General features: G+C 49.4%; 1 protein-coding gene across 2 annotated transcripts in view; it reads left to right on the forward strand.

Moving 5' to 3' along the window:
* Positions 1–16,994, forward strand: part of Ksr2 (kinase suppressor of ras 2) — a 382,945-nt gene that overhangs the window by 356,610 nt on the left and 9,341 nt on the right. For both annotated transcript variants that reach the window (XM_028878818.2, XM_028878819.2), the window contains exons 17-19: positions 6,188–6,319; positions 12,791–12,920; positions 14,695–14,828. In XM_028878818.2, coding sequence (XP_028734651.1) covers positions 6,188–6,319; positions 12,791–12,920; positions 14,695–14,828 — 396 coding nt within the window. The remainder of the gene's footprint in view (positions 1–6,187; positions 6,320–12,790; positions 12,921–14,694; positions 14,829–16,994) is intronic.

Genomic DNA, 16,994 nt, shown 5'->3' on the forward strand with positions numbered 1-16,994 from the left:
TCCCAGTTCTGGGGCATTAAGGTCAAGGCCTGGCTGACTGTTTCTGCAGAGAATTTTATTCCAGGCTTATGGATGGCTGTCTCCTCACTCTGTCCTTGTATGATCTCTCAGATAGATGGGGTGGGGGTGGGGTGAAGAAAGGCTTAGAGAAGAGAAGGAAAGGATGGAGAAAGAAAAGGAGACAAACTTCTCATGGCTGTGCTGGCTTAGTTCTTGTCAACTTGACACAAGCCAGAGTCATCAAGGAGAAGGGAGCCTCAGCTGAGAAGATGCCTCCGTAAGATTGGGCTGTAGGCAAACCTGTAGGGCATTTTCTTAATCAGTGATTGATGGGGGTGGGGACCCAGCACATTGCAGGTGGGGGCCATCCCTGGGCTACTGGTCCTGGGTTCTATAAGAAAGCAGGCTGAGCAAGCCATGGGGAGCAAGCCAGTCAGCAGCACCCCTCCCTGGCCTCTGCATCAGCTCCTGCCTCCAGGTTCCTGCTCTGCTTGAGTTCCTGTCCTGAGTTCCTTTGATGATGACTGTGATGTGGAAGTGTAAGGCAAGTGAACCCTTTCCTCCCCGCATTGTTTGTGGTCATGGTGTTTCATCACAGCAATAGTAACCCTGACCAAGATGGGAATTGGTGCCCATTTCTGAGGAATGTGCAGTGGGGCCGTGCCCTGAGGTCACCACTCCCTTTATTTCATGTTAAATCAGGCCTTTCTTAAAACCTTTATCTCCTTGAGCAGAGGATTTGGCTCCAGTACATTTCCTGGTGTGCCTTTTTCTCCTCACACTGTCCGTTTTGTATTTCTCTCGGTCCAGCTTGCTGCTTTTCATTATAGATCCGCTAGATCTCTCAGGCCCATGAATCCAAAACTCTTCCATTTAGCCTTTAGGACAAGGACTTTAAAAGCAGCCACATGCTTTGCCAAAATATCCCGATGACAATCCCTAGGCCACATACTACTAATGTCCTTCCCCTCTGAAACTTCTTGAGCTGGGTCCCCGCAGTTCAAATCGCCCTCAGCACCGTCTTCCATGCTCCTACTAGGAAGGCTCATTAGCCCTGCTTCGAGTGCCCACCCGCTTTTCTAGCCCCAAAGTCCTCCATATCTCTCCAACAAACAGCATGGTCGGACCTGTCACAGCCATACCACAGTCCCTGGTTCCAACTTCTGCCTTAGTCGCTGTGCTACTGCTGTGAAGAGACCCGTGATCAAGGCAACTCTTATAAAAGAAAGCATTTACTTGGGGGCTCGCTTACAGTTTCAGAGGCTTAGACCATTGTCATCAGGGCAGGGAGCCTGGTGGTACACATGACATTGGAGAAGTAGCCGAGAGCTACATCCTGATCAGCAGGCAGTGAGCAAGACATTGAGTCTGGTGTGGGCTTTTGAAACCTCAAAGTCTACACCCACTCCCCACCTCCCCACCCCCGGTGACACACTTTCTCTAATAAGGCCACACCTCCTAATCCTTCTAATCCTTTAAATAGTTCCGTTCTGGGGTGACTAAGCCATTCTTATTCAAACCACCAGTTTCTAAGTATGATAGTCCTGTTGCCTAGGGCCCTGGATTTAGGCCTTGTTTAATTTTAAATGTCTCTCTAAAAACCCCATCATATATATATATATATATATATATATATATATATATATATATATATGTGTGTGTATTATTTTATTATATATGTATATATATTCCATATATATAATACGTATATAACTGGCATACAGTTTTGTGTGTGTGTGTGTGTGTGTGTGTGTGTGTGTGTGTATGCTATTAAGAGGGCAAGGCAGGTAATGGCCAAGCCTCATGGCCTGAGTTTGGTCCCTGGGATCCACATCGTCGAAGGAGAGAACTCCCACAAGGTTTCCTCTGACCTTCATACACGCTCTCCAACTCCCCCCACCCAACAAATAAATTAATAAGTGTAATTTCAAAGGTTTAAAAATCAGTACATAAGACAGACTAAATTACCGACCTACACCAAATGACGGGTTTCCCTGTGACATTCGCACACCTCTGCCTCGTGTGCTCTGCTGACTTTGAGCCTCCCGCGGCCCTCTTTTGGGTGTCTCCCTTCTTCCCGGCCTTCTCTTTCCCCAGTTTCCTTCCTTCTGCTTTTATGTTGCACACATTAGGTCTCGAGCCCACACGCCCTGCTTTTAGTGACAGTGACGCTGAGAGTCCAGGCTTCAGCCTGAGACTCCGGGGGACAATCCCAGTCTATAACGCTGCAAGACAGAAGATAGGGACTTAGGTTCATTGAGCATGCGCGCCTGACACCCTGAGCCTGTAGGACGGGTGGAGCGGTGGTCATGGGACTTCATAGAGAGAAGCAACAGTACTTCAAACTAACAGTCCCAGGATGCAATGGGCTGACTGGGCCCGGGTTCCCCAAGGCTGCGGTTTCCCAGAAGCGTCCCCCCCCCCCCCCCGCACTGGAAGAGACCCACCCCGACTGGACGCAAAGGGACGGCCATAGAGATCCCGGCAAACAGCTGCTCTGCCACCCCCAGGAAAAAGTGTCAAAAGTGTCGTTTACGACGCCAGCCCTACCGTGCCAGCCTCGCACAGCCTGTTATTAATCATAATAATAACCATAATGAGGATGATTTGGACGTGTCATCGGTGGGTCCATTGCCATGGGAACGGGACACCCTGGGGTGGATGCACCAAGCCCGCCTTCTAACCCTCTCCCAGGCATGTGCCTACGCACGGCAGCCCCAGGCCGATGGCACTTGAGTGTCCGCCACCCCACCCCCCTCTCCTGTCCCAGTGGTCACCAGCCCACCAGCCCCTGGAAGGACTGGCAGTGCCTAGGCAAGGTTGGCTAACCTACTCTAAGTCCACTATTCTGCCGTAGACTTTCGTGCTTAGGACTCAGTCCTCCAGATAAACAGATACAATGTATGTGAGTAGGATGTAGTATAGACTAATTTCTATCCAGTAGTCACATGGCCCTGGCAGCAGACATAGCCCTCAACTAGACACTCTCATGTTGCCATCACTATCGGAGGCACGAATGAATGTGCCCATTTGGCAGATGGGAAAATAGAGGCCAGAGTGTGCCTGAGGCCTCACAGCTAACAAGCAACACAGGAGTCCTTACATCCTTAAATGCCAGCGGGTGTTCTTGATTCCAGAAGACAGATGTCACTCAACTCTGCCAACCCCGGGGCTTGCTGAAGCGTTTGGGCCCTCTGTACTAGCAGGGGACATGTCCTACCATGTTCCTTGCTCACAGTAGAGGAGACATTCTTGACGCTAGAATCTGGACCATCCTCTTCTCCAGTATGTATTAAATGAAGGACTTTCAGTGGAGGTTATTTTTCCTGCTGATGGGTCTGGAGACATTTCTCCTAGCTACAGTTGAGGGGGGCAGGGGGTTCTTGGGGGAGGGGTGCTACCAACAACTGCTGCCTAGAGGCCAGGGTTGCCAGGAAACTTGGTACAAAGCACAGAATAGCCCCACCTGACAGAAACATCCAGAGTTTCTGAGCCCTGAGACGAGAAGCCCGGAGTTAGAACTGATCTCATGGTGGCCACCTGACTGTGTCTGGCTCCTGGTGTAGGAATGTAGGCAGTGGACGGATGGCCCCGATGTTGGATGAAGAGGCACCCCACCGAGAGCCCCCATACACACAGGCTGAAGCTGCTGTGATTTTCCCAGCTCAATCTCCTCTCTTCAGCCCCTGTCTAGGGATCACTGAATATCTGTGTTATCCAGATAGATGCTGTGTGCCCTCTGGGGAAAAAAGGGCCTAGAGAACTGCAAGTTTAGAATGTTCCTAGCCTCCTTCACCCAACTAGGAAATGCATCAGCAGCTCTGGAACCCTGAACCCCCAAACTTCTGCTGCCTCATTAAGAGTTCTTTCCTTTAGGCCCGGGGTTTCTGAGAGGGTAGGCTGTGAGCAGATTTTTAAGGAGGGAATGGACAAGCACTTTCTGTCTTCGTTTTAATGTGTATTGGAAAAATACTAGTTTCTATTTATGGCTGTGCTAAAAGTCACTTATTAAAATTTAAGTTTCTTTTTTTTTTTAAATTGGTTTTAGTAAATCATTATCTAGATCTGGGCCACTAGCCAGACAGATGTATCTGCACAGATTTAACTTTAATTAAAGTGGAATCAGGGTCTGTGAGTCGGCTCAGTGGGTAAAGGCACTTGCTGCCCAGCCTGATGACCGGAGTTTGATCCCTAGGGTTCTCAGGATAGAGGGAGAGGATGATTCCTGCAAGTTGTCCTCTGACCAACCCGCCACGTGAGTTCTGTGTGTGTGTGTGTGTGTGTGTGTGTGTGTGTGTGTGTGTGTGTGTGACAGAGAGACAGAGAGAGAGGCTAGAGACAATTAAAATTTTAAAGTGGAATTAAATCTCAAGCTCCATCCTTGGGGCTGGTGCCGTGGCTCAGCAGATAAATGCACTCGCCACCAGGCCTGAAGACCTGAGTTCGTTCCCCAAGACCCACAGGGCAGAAGGGAACCAGTTTCTGCAGTTTGACCTCTGACCTCTAGGCGTGTGTCAAGAACACACAAACACTCTCTCTCTACAGATATATTTAATCTCATCCCTTTGGTCATAGTGTCCACCTTTGAAGAACGAGAAAGCCACAGGAATTGGTGGCCGCCACGTTTGAGAGACTAGATAGAACAACACTGTCCCCGAAGATGTTCAGACGTGGGGGACATCATGATGGGGGCTCTGACTGAGTGCCCTGGAGGGACCAGCATGTCACACCTCATATAGCTAGGAAGCCTACCTGGAAGAGCCATAGAATGCAGCCAGCCCAGGTCCCCCTAGGGACTGCCATGGAGACTACAGGGCTTCCGGTGCCCAGTCTTGATGTGCCTGTTTCTTGCTCAAGTCCCTTGGCTGACACCCCCTTCTGTAGTAGTCTTTGGTCATTGGAAACTTCATGCAAGGGCCACTTAGTCATCTGTCCCCAATGGAAGGCTCCGATCTGCTGGAGATGTTCAAGGTATTGGAGCAACTTTGCTTCCTTCCTCTAGACGTTTATCTCGGGGACAGTGGCAGATAGTGACAGCATTTTCCCACAGATGTCCAGTGCACCGCTGTTTATCATGGGGGGAAGGACAGTGCCCAACTCCCAGTATCCAGGTTCAAACATGGGATGCATTTTGCCTTCCTGTGCACCGCTGTTTCTTGGTTTCTGGAACCCTCCTCTGGTCACCTCCCTGGGTTTTTGACCTAGCTTTCCCTTCTGGCTAAGATAATCCTTGTGTTCACATGGCCAGATCCTCTGCCACATAAGGCTTATGTCGGATGTGTCCTCGGCTGGGTCACAGGCCTCTGTTGTGACTCTGTGAAGTGTTTCCCACTGTGTGGCCTTTTTTCCATTTAATTCATCCACATTGGCTCTTCTTTCCTACCAATGCAAGGGCTCATACCTTGTTAGTCTTGTTTACAGTTGCGGATCTGGTGCTAGGAATCTACTAGAATGTACTATTGGGGAGACTTGAGGTATTAATCTGTGAGATTTTTGCATAGTTCCTGTCTTTGTTAGGGTTTCTGTTGCTGTGATGAAACACCATGACCAAAGAGCAAGTTGGGGAGGAAAGGGTTAATCCAGCATACACTTCAGCTTTGCTGTTCATCACTGAAGGAAGTCAGGACAGGAACTCAAACAGGGCAGGATCCCGGAAGCAGGAGCTGATGCAGAGGCCATGGAGGGTGCTGCTTACTGACTTGCTGTCCCTGGCTTACTCAACCCACCTTCTTATAGAACCCAGGACCAGCAGCCCAGGGTTGGCCCCACCCACCATGGGCTGGGCCCGCCCCCCTTGATCACTAAATGAGAAAATACCTTAGAGCTGGAACTCAAGGAGGCATTTCCTCAGTGGGGGCTCCTTCCTCTGATGACTCTATAGCTTGTGTCAAGTTGACACACAAAACCACCCAGTATAGTTTCCCTAGAGGCAACAGAACACAACTTATAAGAACAACAGGAACAGACCATGTTCAGCGAAGATGAGCAAGAGGGTCCAGAAGCTGTGGACCTGAGGGTGGCTTGGGCTTCCCTCCATCATCCTTCTCCCTGAGCCTCACCCCGGGTCTCAGCCTCATACAGACGGTCAGGGAATGTCCACAGAGGAGGGTAGGAAGCTGTTAGAGGTCTTCCCAGGACCTGGGATCGGTGCTACAAAACAAGGCTCTCCCGGGCTTTGTCTCCGCAGACGAGAAGACAAGCTACGCATCCAGAATGGCTGGCTGTGCCACCTGGCCCCAGAGATCATCCGTCAGCTGTCCCCCGACACAGAAGAGGACAAGCTCCCCTTCTCCAAGCACTCGGATGTCTTTGCTCTCGGGTAAGTGGGCCACATCCTGGCCTTTGACCTCCACAGTGTGGGTAGAGCTACTGCCTAGGGACATCTTTGGAAGAGTCAGGGCACAGGTTGGTAAGGGCAAGGTGGTAGGACTTCTGAGTGAGCTTGGGGGACCTGAGGAGGATGTAATAGAACTGTAGCACACTTTTGTTTTTGTTTTCAAGACACGGTTTCTTTCTATAGTTTTGGTGCCTGTCCTGGATCTCGCTCTGTAGACCAGGCTGGCCTCAAACTCACAGAGATCCGCCTGGCTCTGCCTCCCGAGTGCTGGGATTAAAGGCGTACATCACCGCCGCCGCCGCCGCCGCCAGGTCTGCAGCACACTTTTATGCCTGGTTTCTGATTATGGGGCCATGGCAAGTTACCCTACTCATTCATTCATTCTTTCCTTCATCCATTTGTTCATTGTATACCAATTCACTGTTACATTGTTACAATGTTCATTGTGGATCAGGTGCCTATGGGTCACTTCCAAGATGGCTGCTCATGCTCACTCAACTGTGCAGAGCAGTCCACCCTGCTGTGTGGAAGCTGCTCCAGACAGCTCCCAACATGATAGCAAATAGCCTTGTGGCAAATATGAGCCAAGTCTGAGGCATTACACAGCATCGCTCCCACCATATATTTTTTTTTAAGTTTTCTCTTTGAATGTCGTATTTACATGCAACAGGATGCTTTGATAAATGTGTACTTGGCATAATGGTGGAAACCAGGGCAGTTCACACATCTGTCACCTTACAACTTCCTTTGAGTTCAGACAAGTATGCTGAATAGGAGAGCAATTACTGTAACTCGGAATGTGCTGTCTCCTTCTAACATGTGCTCCTTGTAGACAAGCCACCAAGTGTAGATGGCTCTCGAGGACAGGAAATGTTAACTCTGCCATTTTCAGAAAAGAAGGAGTTTCAGAACTGTTTTTGACTTCTGCTTGTCAAGCTGCTGGGGCTGGAACCCAGGGCCTTGCGCATGCGAGGCAAGGTCTATGCTTCTGAGCTGCGATCCTGCCTTTGACCTTACAACTCCTTGAGAACTTCTACTCTGCCTTGTAGAGTTCCAGGAACAAGTGGGATGCTGCCCTGGGGATGAAGGCGGGACCCTGGGGATGAAAGAGGATCCCTGTACCAACCTGGGAGGTGAGGGAGGCCCTCCAGCAGGAAATGACTCCTAAGCTGGAGTCCGAGATCAGATGAAGGGAGACAGGGAGAAGATAATTCATCTACAGTGGAGGAACATGTAGCCATGGGAAAGGTCCTGAAGGACGAGGGGTTGGGTTGGGAATGAGGCTGAGGTGAGACACTAAGGGAGAAAGCAGGATCAGGCCTTCATGGACTTAATGGTGGTGTGTAGTTCCATCTTCAAGGCACTAGGGAGCCTTGATGGTTATAAAGCAGGCAAGTGGCGTGATGGCCGCAGGAGCCCCAGTTCAACCAGATCACTCTGGGTGCTCTACAGATAACTGAACGGAGAAGGGCTTGGTGAAGGTTGGGTGACCGACACATAAGGAGGTATGGGTCATTCCATCCATCAGAAGCTGTGGGGATGGGCTCAAAATAAAGAGGCCTTTACAGGGTATACGTGCTAGGATTTAGTGATGGGGTCCCGAGATAGCTGCCATCGGTGAGTAGAAGAGCAGTGTTGGCCAAGGTAGTGACCTTGGAAGTGAGGCATGGTTGGGCTATGGAAAGAAGTTGGGTATGAGCACAGTGAGCCTGACCAACTTTGGAGATGATTAGCAGAAGCGGGGGAATCCACATCCATGTCACCTCTGGAGTTGGGAGAGGAAGTATTTGTGTAACATCTGCAGCCATGGGGGGCAAAAATGAGAAGCTCTCAGAACATAGAAGAATGAGAAGGGACCAAGACATAGGCACAGGTCTCAATAATAATAACAACAACAAGCAGGGGTCTAGGGAGATGGTTCAGTCCATAAGTGCTTGTTACAGGATCATGAGGACATTAGTGTGTAACCTTAGTGACTATGTAAAGAACTGGGCGACTGAATGCTGGGGAGGCCGACACAGGTGGATCCCTAGAGCTCAATGGCTAGCCAGCTTAGGTGAATTAGTGATTCCACTAATTCAGTGAGAGACCCTGCCTCAAAAAAAATAAAGTGGAGAGAAATGGAGACAAGATATCCAACATGCTCTCTGATCTCCACATATTTGTACATATTCACGCATGTGCATTTACGTGTCATTTCCATACACACAAGAGCACTATAACACATCCGTAGATACGCACCACCACCACCACCACCACCACCACCACCAGATGAGAAAACGCAGCTAGGAAATAGCTGTGCCCTGTCACATACATAGCCACCCTGATCCTTGCCTTATTTATGGGATGGATTTGAAGAGTGGGGAGCTAGTGCCAGGAACACTGACCGAGGAAGCTGCGAGGCTGTAGATTGGTGCAATTAGACCTGTCATCCCTGAGGCGCATTGGAGAGGCAGTCAGCCTCCAGGAGAAAAGCCCCCCACTGTGCCCTCACTGCTGGCCCCCAACTGTGCATTTTAAGAAGATCTCAAGCCTCAGAGCCTGTCGTTTGAACCCCTTAAGAAGCCATCACTTGGTCTAACTAGTTAATCCCCAAATCTTTATCTAGTTAGATATCATTATCTGGAACCAAATTGCAGTAATTAAGTTGGTTTATTTTTTACTGTGAATTTAACGGAAGAAAAAAATGTAATTAACAAAATGTACTAGAGTAAGTAATTGGTTTCCCACTAGGCTTTTCATCTATAACATTTTTTTTTCTCCTCAAAGTGAATTTTTTCCTCTTAAAAGTTGGGTTAGGAAGGAAGTTTTAATGAGCCTTTTATTGGTGACACTGTTGGATTGCGATGGACCCCGCGCTCTCGGACTCCCGCCAATTAGGAGCATCCTGTTGCCAGGGAACCTCATGTTCAGGGATGATTAAGAGCATAAAGAAGCTGCTGGAAGTGTACTGAACGCTGCGTTGAGCTTTTCTTGTGTGTGGTAGCGTGCAGTCTTCACAAACACCTTTCCAAATGGGGGCCATGCTGTCCTGGATCGACCGGTTGAGGAAAGCAGGGCCAGATGGTTGTGAGAAGGTGTACAGCACCTGGTAGTGGCAGAATTGGGGTTTGGACCAGGGCCATCCTAATGCTGTGGCCGGGGCTTTGAACACAGCAGCCCACAGACCTGGGAGCGAGTTACGCTCAAAGCCTTGCTTCTCTCTATTGCAGATTTAAACTTAATAAAACCTCTCCAGGAACTGGAGAGATGGCTCAGTCCTAAGTGCGTGGCATGCCAACACAAGGACCTGAGTTCAGTTCCCAGAACCGGAATAGAAAGCTGGGTGTGGTAGTGAATGCCTGTGATCCCAGCACTGGGGATGAATAGACAAGGGGGATCCCTGGAGCTCCCTGGCCAGTCTGGATGAATTGATGAGTTCCAGGCCAGTGAGAGACCCCCATCTTAAAAAAAATCAAGCTGGGTGTGGTGGCACACACTTTTAATTTCAGCACTCAGGAGCTATACGTAAGCAGATTTCTGTGAGTTCAAAGCCAGACTGGTCTACATGGTAAGTCTGAGACCAGCCAGAGCTACGTAGAGAGACCTTGTCTCAGGCAAGCAAGGGGGACATACCTAAGGAATGATGCCATGGGTTGACCACTGGCACCCACCTGCGTGTGTACATAGGTGTGCATAAGCACAGGCGGACACACTCACACACACACACACACACACACACACACACACACACACACACACACACGTGTGCCCACAGGAACACATGCACACAAGAAGGAGAGTAACAGCGAGCGAATCAGTGAACTGGAATCACTTCTTGGGCTCTGGATGGAGGGGTTAGGGAGGGGACATGGACCTTAAGTGTGAACAACTGGCCAAGGTGTTCTGAGTCATTTGGTTTGTTGTGAAGGGCACACTCCCTGGTCAGCCCCTCCCTGTCTACAGGAACCAGCTGACCTAGGCGGGGGACGGTTCACCAGGGCCAGCAAGTAGCCAACCAGTCAAAGCATTGGAATAAGAAGACTCACTGAGCATTAGGTGTGGGGCTCAGTGTAGAGTGCTTGCTTAGCGTGTACAAGGCTCTGGGTTCGACCCCAGCAATTCAAAAGCAGACCAAACCCGCGTTCCTCCAGACACTGTCAATCAAGCTGAGCATCATGCTTCCACACTGAAGCCGGTGATGGAAGACATAAACCATAACACCCGTGAGACACTGGGCTCCCTCCCTAGCAACAAAGAAAATAAAATGTAGAAAGGATTTTTTTCCGTTTATTATTTACTTATTTTTAACTTAAAATTGAGATTATAATGTAACGATATCATTTTCCCTTCCCTCCCCTCCCTCCAAACCCTCCCATATACCACACCTTACTGTTTTTCAAATTCATAGCTTCTTTTCCCATTCATTGATATTGCATGCATATATGTATATATTCACATCCTTAAATATAACCTGCTCAGTCTGTGTAATGCTACTTGTATGTGTTTCAAGACCGAACATTTGATATTGGATAACCAATGGGTGTGCTCCTCCCTGGGGAAGACTGTTTCTCCTGCTCTTAGCATCCTGTAGTTCTTTGGGTAGGGTTGAGGCCTCCTGGGCTGTCCCCGGCCACTTTAACATGTCTGTTGCTGTTGTCCTTGTTCACCTTATATTTGGGCAGCACACCTAGAGACTAGAGAGATGAACCAGGTCATCTAGGGCTGTATGGTTATGAGTACCTATTGCCCTTGCAAAACTCTAAAGTTTGGTTCCCAGCACACACATCAGTCAGCTCACAACCGTAACTCCTGAATCTCCGACACCCTCTTCTGGCCTCCATAGTCATGTGCATATGCCCACACATAGACTTAATTAAAAAATAAAACAAAATTTTAAATAAAATAAAGTTGCCTGTGAAGACCTGAGTTAACACAGCCCTTGGTCAGTCAAGGGAATGCCAGAGTGCCTTTGTGTTCCTTAAAGAAAAGCCCAGAGAGCCCGATGTGGTGGCGCACACCTTTAATCCCAGCACTTGGGAGGCAGAGGCAGGTGGATCTCTGTGAGTTCCAGGACAGCCTGGTCTACAGAGTGAGTTCCGGGACAGCCAAGGCTACAGAGAGAACCTCTATCTCAGGAAAAGAGAGACAGGGTGAGGGAGGGAGGGAGGGAGAGAGAGAGAGGGAGAGGAAGAGGGAGAGAGAGAGAAGCCCAGAGGTCACCTTGTGGAGGAGGAAACATCCTTTTTATTGAGATATTTCCTGAGGTGAGAGACCTGCCTCTCAGGGAACGGACTTCATTGGCCACAGAATAGCTAGCTCACTGACATGCCAGCCTCCCCAAGCTCCTCTGCCACCATCCTCACCACTGATGGTGCCTCATGATGGCATTGATGTGCCATCCAGCCACCACCACCCCCATCTGTGGCCAACCTCAGCACTGGCGTCCTTTCTCCCTTTATTGTCCCGTTGTGATTTATGGGACATGTGGCATGGCAGATATCCATGGAGTAATCCTAGCACTGTGTGCGGATGCTTGGCGTTCCACATAGACACCCTTCTGTGGGCACAGAGAAAGGGAGGCGCAGCTCGCACTGACTCATCCCACTAGCATAGACTTCGGTCGGTCTTCATCACACCACAGTCTCTGTTTCCTTCTGCCGCTCCACACTGTGATTCATCCTTACAGTGCACCGACAGCTATAAAAGTAAAAGCTCCCCACCCCGCTACTCCTCATGGGCATGTTATTGGCTTTCGTGATCCTCCCCCATCCATGCATACATAGTGATTTTAAAGACCCCATATCCAGCCAGGCGGTGGCGCACGCCTTTAATCCCAGCACTCGGGAGGCAGAGCCAGGCGGATCTCTGTGAGTTCGAGGCCAGCCTGGGCTACAGAGCGAGATCCAGGACAGGCACCAAAACCACACAGAGAAACCCTGTCTTGAAAACACACACACACACACACACACACACACACACACACACACACACACACACACACCATGTCCATCTTCATCCTGCTTTTTACACTTAAAGTGATATATTGAGAATTTTTCACGCCACAAAATGTCTTGCAAATATTCTCGAGGTAATACAGCACCCTTCATTTTAGGGAGTTACTATAATACATCTGCTGGTTACTAGTGAGATGTTATGCTATTTCTACCCTTTTCAGTGTTTTATGTGAGGCCATAGAGAGCAACCTCATGAATAAAGTATTCAAGTATAGTTGTTTCCTAGAATCATGAGTATAAGGTCAGAGATGGCCACCACCTTGTGTAGAGCTGTATCAGCCTAATGGCTAACTGCTAGAGGGTTTTAGACAAAATAGCAGCTTCTTGGGTAGAGACCGCAAAGAGAATGGCTAGCCAGGAGGCTACCTCTGTTTGTACGGTGGGTGAAGAGGGAGTTCCTGGGCCACAAATGACACAGTCCAGCGATGCCTCCTCAACCATGTCCTCTGTCTGACAGCACCATCTGGTATGAGCTCCACGCCAGGGAGTGGCCCTTCAAGACTCAACCAGCAGAGGCAATAATTTGGCAGATGGGAGCAGGCATGAAACCCAACCTCAGCCAGATTGGAATGGGAAAAGAAATCTCGGTAAGTCCCAAGAAAGGCGGAGTAAGGGGGACAGGGAGAGATTCAGACACAGTCCTGGGATTTCTTGGTTCTGCGTGTGAAGGTTATAGAAGCTTTCCCAGAGAGTGACTAAAGTGATCTGCCTGGAGCTTTAAAGGGCCAGTTCTCAGCACTATGCCTGCAATTCCAGGGGCCTGCCACCAGGGGCGCAGTAACACTTAGTCACCCTCCTGGCAATGGCTTGCTGCTTCAGATAAAACAATGAATACCTACCTGGTCTGCTACTTTTTAAACAATATTCATTAAAATATCACAAACAGTATTAGCATTCATTTTTACCTGCATCTAACAATAGTATTAAACCACTATCTAACTCAGAGTATGCTAGACAGAAACCAAGAGGCCTGACTGTAAACGAACACTGTTCCTCTTGAATACACTGGGGAGAATCCTTTCTTTTGGTCAGAAGATGGGTAAGTCAGGAAAGCAGTAATTACACCAGGTGTTCATCAGGACCACCTGCCTCCAGGTTCCTCTTCCTGGGCAAGGATATGGTTGAAATTAGCTTTTCTCCTCTCTAACTTTGATGGACACCTACTAATCGAGTGGGATGTAGCTAGAGACTTCAGGATTTCCTTCCATCTCTCACATTCAAGAAAAATGCCAAGACACTCCCTGGAGCTACTATTGGTCTTGATATATCTCAGGCCTTGTAGCAGTGAGCCTCCCTAACTTACTAGAGTGGCTAATCAAGAAAAGAGGAAGGAGGGTGGGTGGGGGATAAGATGAATGGGTGGATAGATAGATAACAGATGAAGCTAAATAAGTGAATTGATTTAGCAGAATGGTTACGGGGATTCATGCTTTGTGGAGAGTAGATAGATAGATAATTGGATGGAATATTATGTGGATTGTGAGTGATAGATGGTGGTGAGTGGATAGATAGATGAGAGAGTGGATAATTTATGTGTGGATGAATGGATGGAAATAAGGATGGTGAATGAGGATGAATGGGTTCATGTAGATGGTTGGATGGTTGGATGGATGGATTTTAGTAAATGAATAGTGGTGTTCATGGGTGACGGGTGAATGAAAAATGATGGGTGCTAGATGAAGGATGAATGAGTTGATATGGGTGGATATGTAGATGGTAGGCAGATTGATGGATGGATGCATAGGATGGCTGTGTATATGAATGGGTAAGTGATTAGTGAGTGGATGGATGGATGGATGGATGGATGGATGGATGGATGGATGGGTGGATGGATGAATGGGTAGGTGGATAGATGGATGGGTAAGTGGGTGGATGGATGGAAGAAAGGAAGATGGATGGATGGATTGATGGATAGGTGGGTGAGTGGATGGATGGATAGATGGATGGATTGATGGATGGATGGATGGATAGATGGGTAGGTGGGTGGATGGATGGGTGGGTGGAAGGAAGGGAGGGAGGGAGGAGGGAAGGAAGGAAGGATGGGTAGGTGGGTGAGTGGATGGATGGATGAATGGATGCATGATGGATGGATGGATGGATGGATGAGTTGAGGGATGGATAGATGGGTGGATGGGTGGGTGGGATGGCTATGTTTTTCAGGGGGTAGATTGACAGTGGCTCCTGAGTGGATGGGTGGATGCTGAGCAAGTGGACGGAAGGGTGGATGAGGGAGAGATGTGAAGTGGGCTAGATGGGTAGACAAATGGCTAGCCCCAGAGCAATGCCCAGGTGCTGAGACTTGGGTGAGGGCTCAGTAAAGTCACCACTTAGATCCAGTCATGGCTCGCCGGTTTCTTCTAGGACATTCTGCTCTTCTGCTGGGCCTTTGAGCAGGAAGAGCGACCCACCTTCACCAAGCTCATGGACATGCTAGAGAAACTGCCAAAGCGAAACCGCCGCCTGTCACACCCCGGACATTTCTGGAAGTCTGCAGAGTACGTGTTCCCCTCAGCAGCTCCCCCGCCCCCTGCCTTACCCTTTGACCTTTTACCCTTTGACCTTTGTCTCCTTTTTGCTCTCCTCCTCCAACCCTTCCCTCAGCTGGCCCCGCTCTACATACCCAGCACCCAGCTGCCACACTTCTCTACCAGGGTCTGTTCGGGGGAGCCCATCATGGCGCTGGGGCCCCAGAGTCCGCCTGAGGCTGGCACAGTGACCTCTGGCTTGTTTCTTCCTGATGACAGACGTTGTCTCAGTCTAAGCAGCTGTCATGTGATTGGGGTCTCCTCAATGAAGCCTGACTGGCAGGGTTCCTCTCACCCTCTGCCCACTTTATGGCAGATCTCAGCTCCCAGCATCCTCCATTGCAGAAGTCTTCAGACAGGAAGGGCTCCCAGCTTCTTGTCATCCTCTGCCTCTGCTCCCTTCTTAGGAGGGTCCATGCCTGTCCTTGCCATTGTCCTAGCTGTAGATCCCTTACTTTTCCCGAGACCAGGAACATGTACCTCACCCCGGGGTCCCATCCCCAGGCCTGCCTTCATGATGGAACTCTCTTGAACGTGAGAGAGAGGCTGCTAAGGGAGCCCCGTTTCCTGTTGCCATCCTAGGTACTCTCCAATAAGCTCCCACAAACTCAGGTACACACACACACACACACACACACACACACACACACACGTGAACCCAGAAACAGTACTCCACACAAACATACACACATACATACCAGAGAGAGAGAGAGAGAGAGAGATGCACTCAGTTGCATACACACCTCCATACATAGGGATGTTCCATGGAAGTACACCCTAAAGCCTGCTCATGCAGGCAAATTCAGGTACAAACAGAGCAGTTACATAGAGATACTACTTGGCACGTGAGGACATGTGCACACCCACATGTCTGCCCTATCTGCTCACCAAGCATGTCTGCACACAAACGTGTAGATGCCGGTACACCATAGGACCCCATGAAGACCTTTAAGGTCCCAGGAGCTGGGCATGTGGAGACAGCCCTGCCCTTGACCTTCTCGTTGCTTCTCATCCCAGGGGCTCCCCCCTTTTCTTGGACAATTAGAAAGAACTCAGAGTCTGCAGTCAGAGGGACACAGGTTGAAATTTCCTCTCTGCCATTAATAGCCATGCGATTTGGGCGAGTCCACTGGCTTCTCTGAAGTAGAATTCCATGCTCTGAACATTGAGGGCAGTGAAAGCCACGGCAGTGATACTGTGAGGGACCAGAAAGGTCATGTGTTTCTGGGCACAGTGCCTCTCAGATAACCAATGTTCACTCTGCCCTGACCATCACTGTGGGCCAGGATGAAACAAGAGCCTTGGACTAGCAGCCTGGTGGCACTTAGAGCCCAGTCATGAAAGAAACATGTAGGAGGCCGCTCAAGCCGGGCACCACTCCGCCTTCTAAGAGTGGCTTAGGGTATCTGATGCTATAAAACTCAAAGGTCCTTTGGACCAGCACCCAGTGGCCCCTGAGTAGGGCTTGAACTGAGGCAGGATGCCTTTTTCTAGGTTTTCTAGGTTTTCTGGACAGACTGAAGAGACTAAAGAAACAGGATAAGTTGTGGTCCTGGGTCCCATGATGCTAGAAACCCTATGGAACTTTCCATTCGGTTTTATCGTTATTCATCTTGTGTGTGTGTGTATGTGTGTGTGTGTGTGTGTGTGTGTGTGTGTGTGTGTGTGTGTGTGTGTGTTGGATTCCTGTGGAGAATCAGAGCCCATGCTAAAAGGGGACATGTGTGATCATGACATGAGGGTCTGATATGTGATCAGGGTGCCAATGTCAAGTCCACTACACAGGTCTGGCCTCACACCAGAGGTCTCTGTCTTCAGCCATGTATCAGGCTTTTCCAAACCTACACCCTGGATTATCTGCTGCCGTGAGGGAGTTCTGTGTTCAAATCTTGACCCTGAGGCTTGGGCGAACCACATAAACTCCCTGATCCTCAGTTTTTATTTGGGAAAAAGGGTACAAAATGCCCACAGCTAAACCCCTTCCCAGGCTTAAATGGACTCAGGAACAGGGCACCATCAGTCCAGAGTCTGGTGCACGGTAGGATCTTGGTTAGTAGAAGTCCCTTCTGCTTGGAAAGGACGGGAGCCCACCGGAGCAACTGTCATGAAAGATGGCACGATGGTTCCCACATGCCT

This window comes from Peromyscus leucopus, chromosome 23 (genome assembly GCF_004664715.2).
Source record: "Peromyscus leucopus breed LL Stock chromosome 23, UCI_PerLeu_2.1, whole genome shotgun sequence".
Classification (NCBI taxonomy): domain Eukaryota; kingdom Metazoa; phylum Chordata; class Mammalia; order Rodentia; family Cricetidae; genus Peromyscus; species Peromyscus leucopus.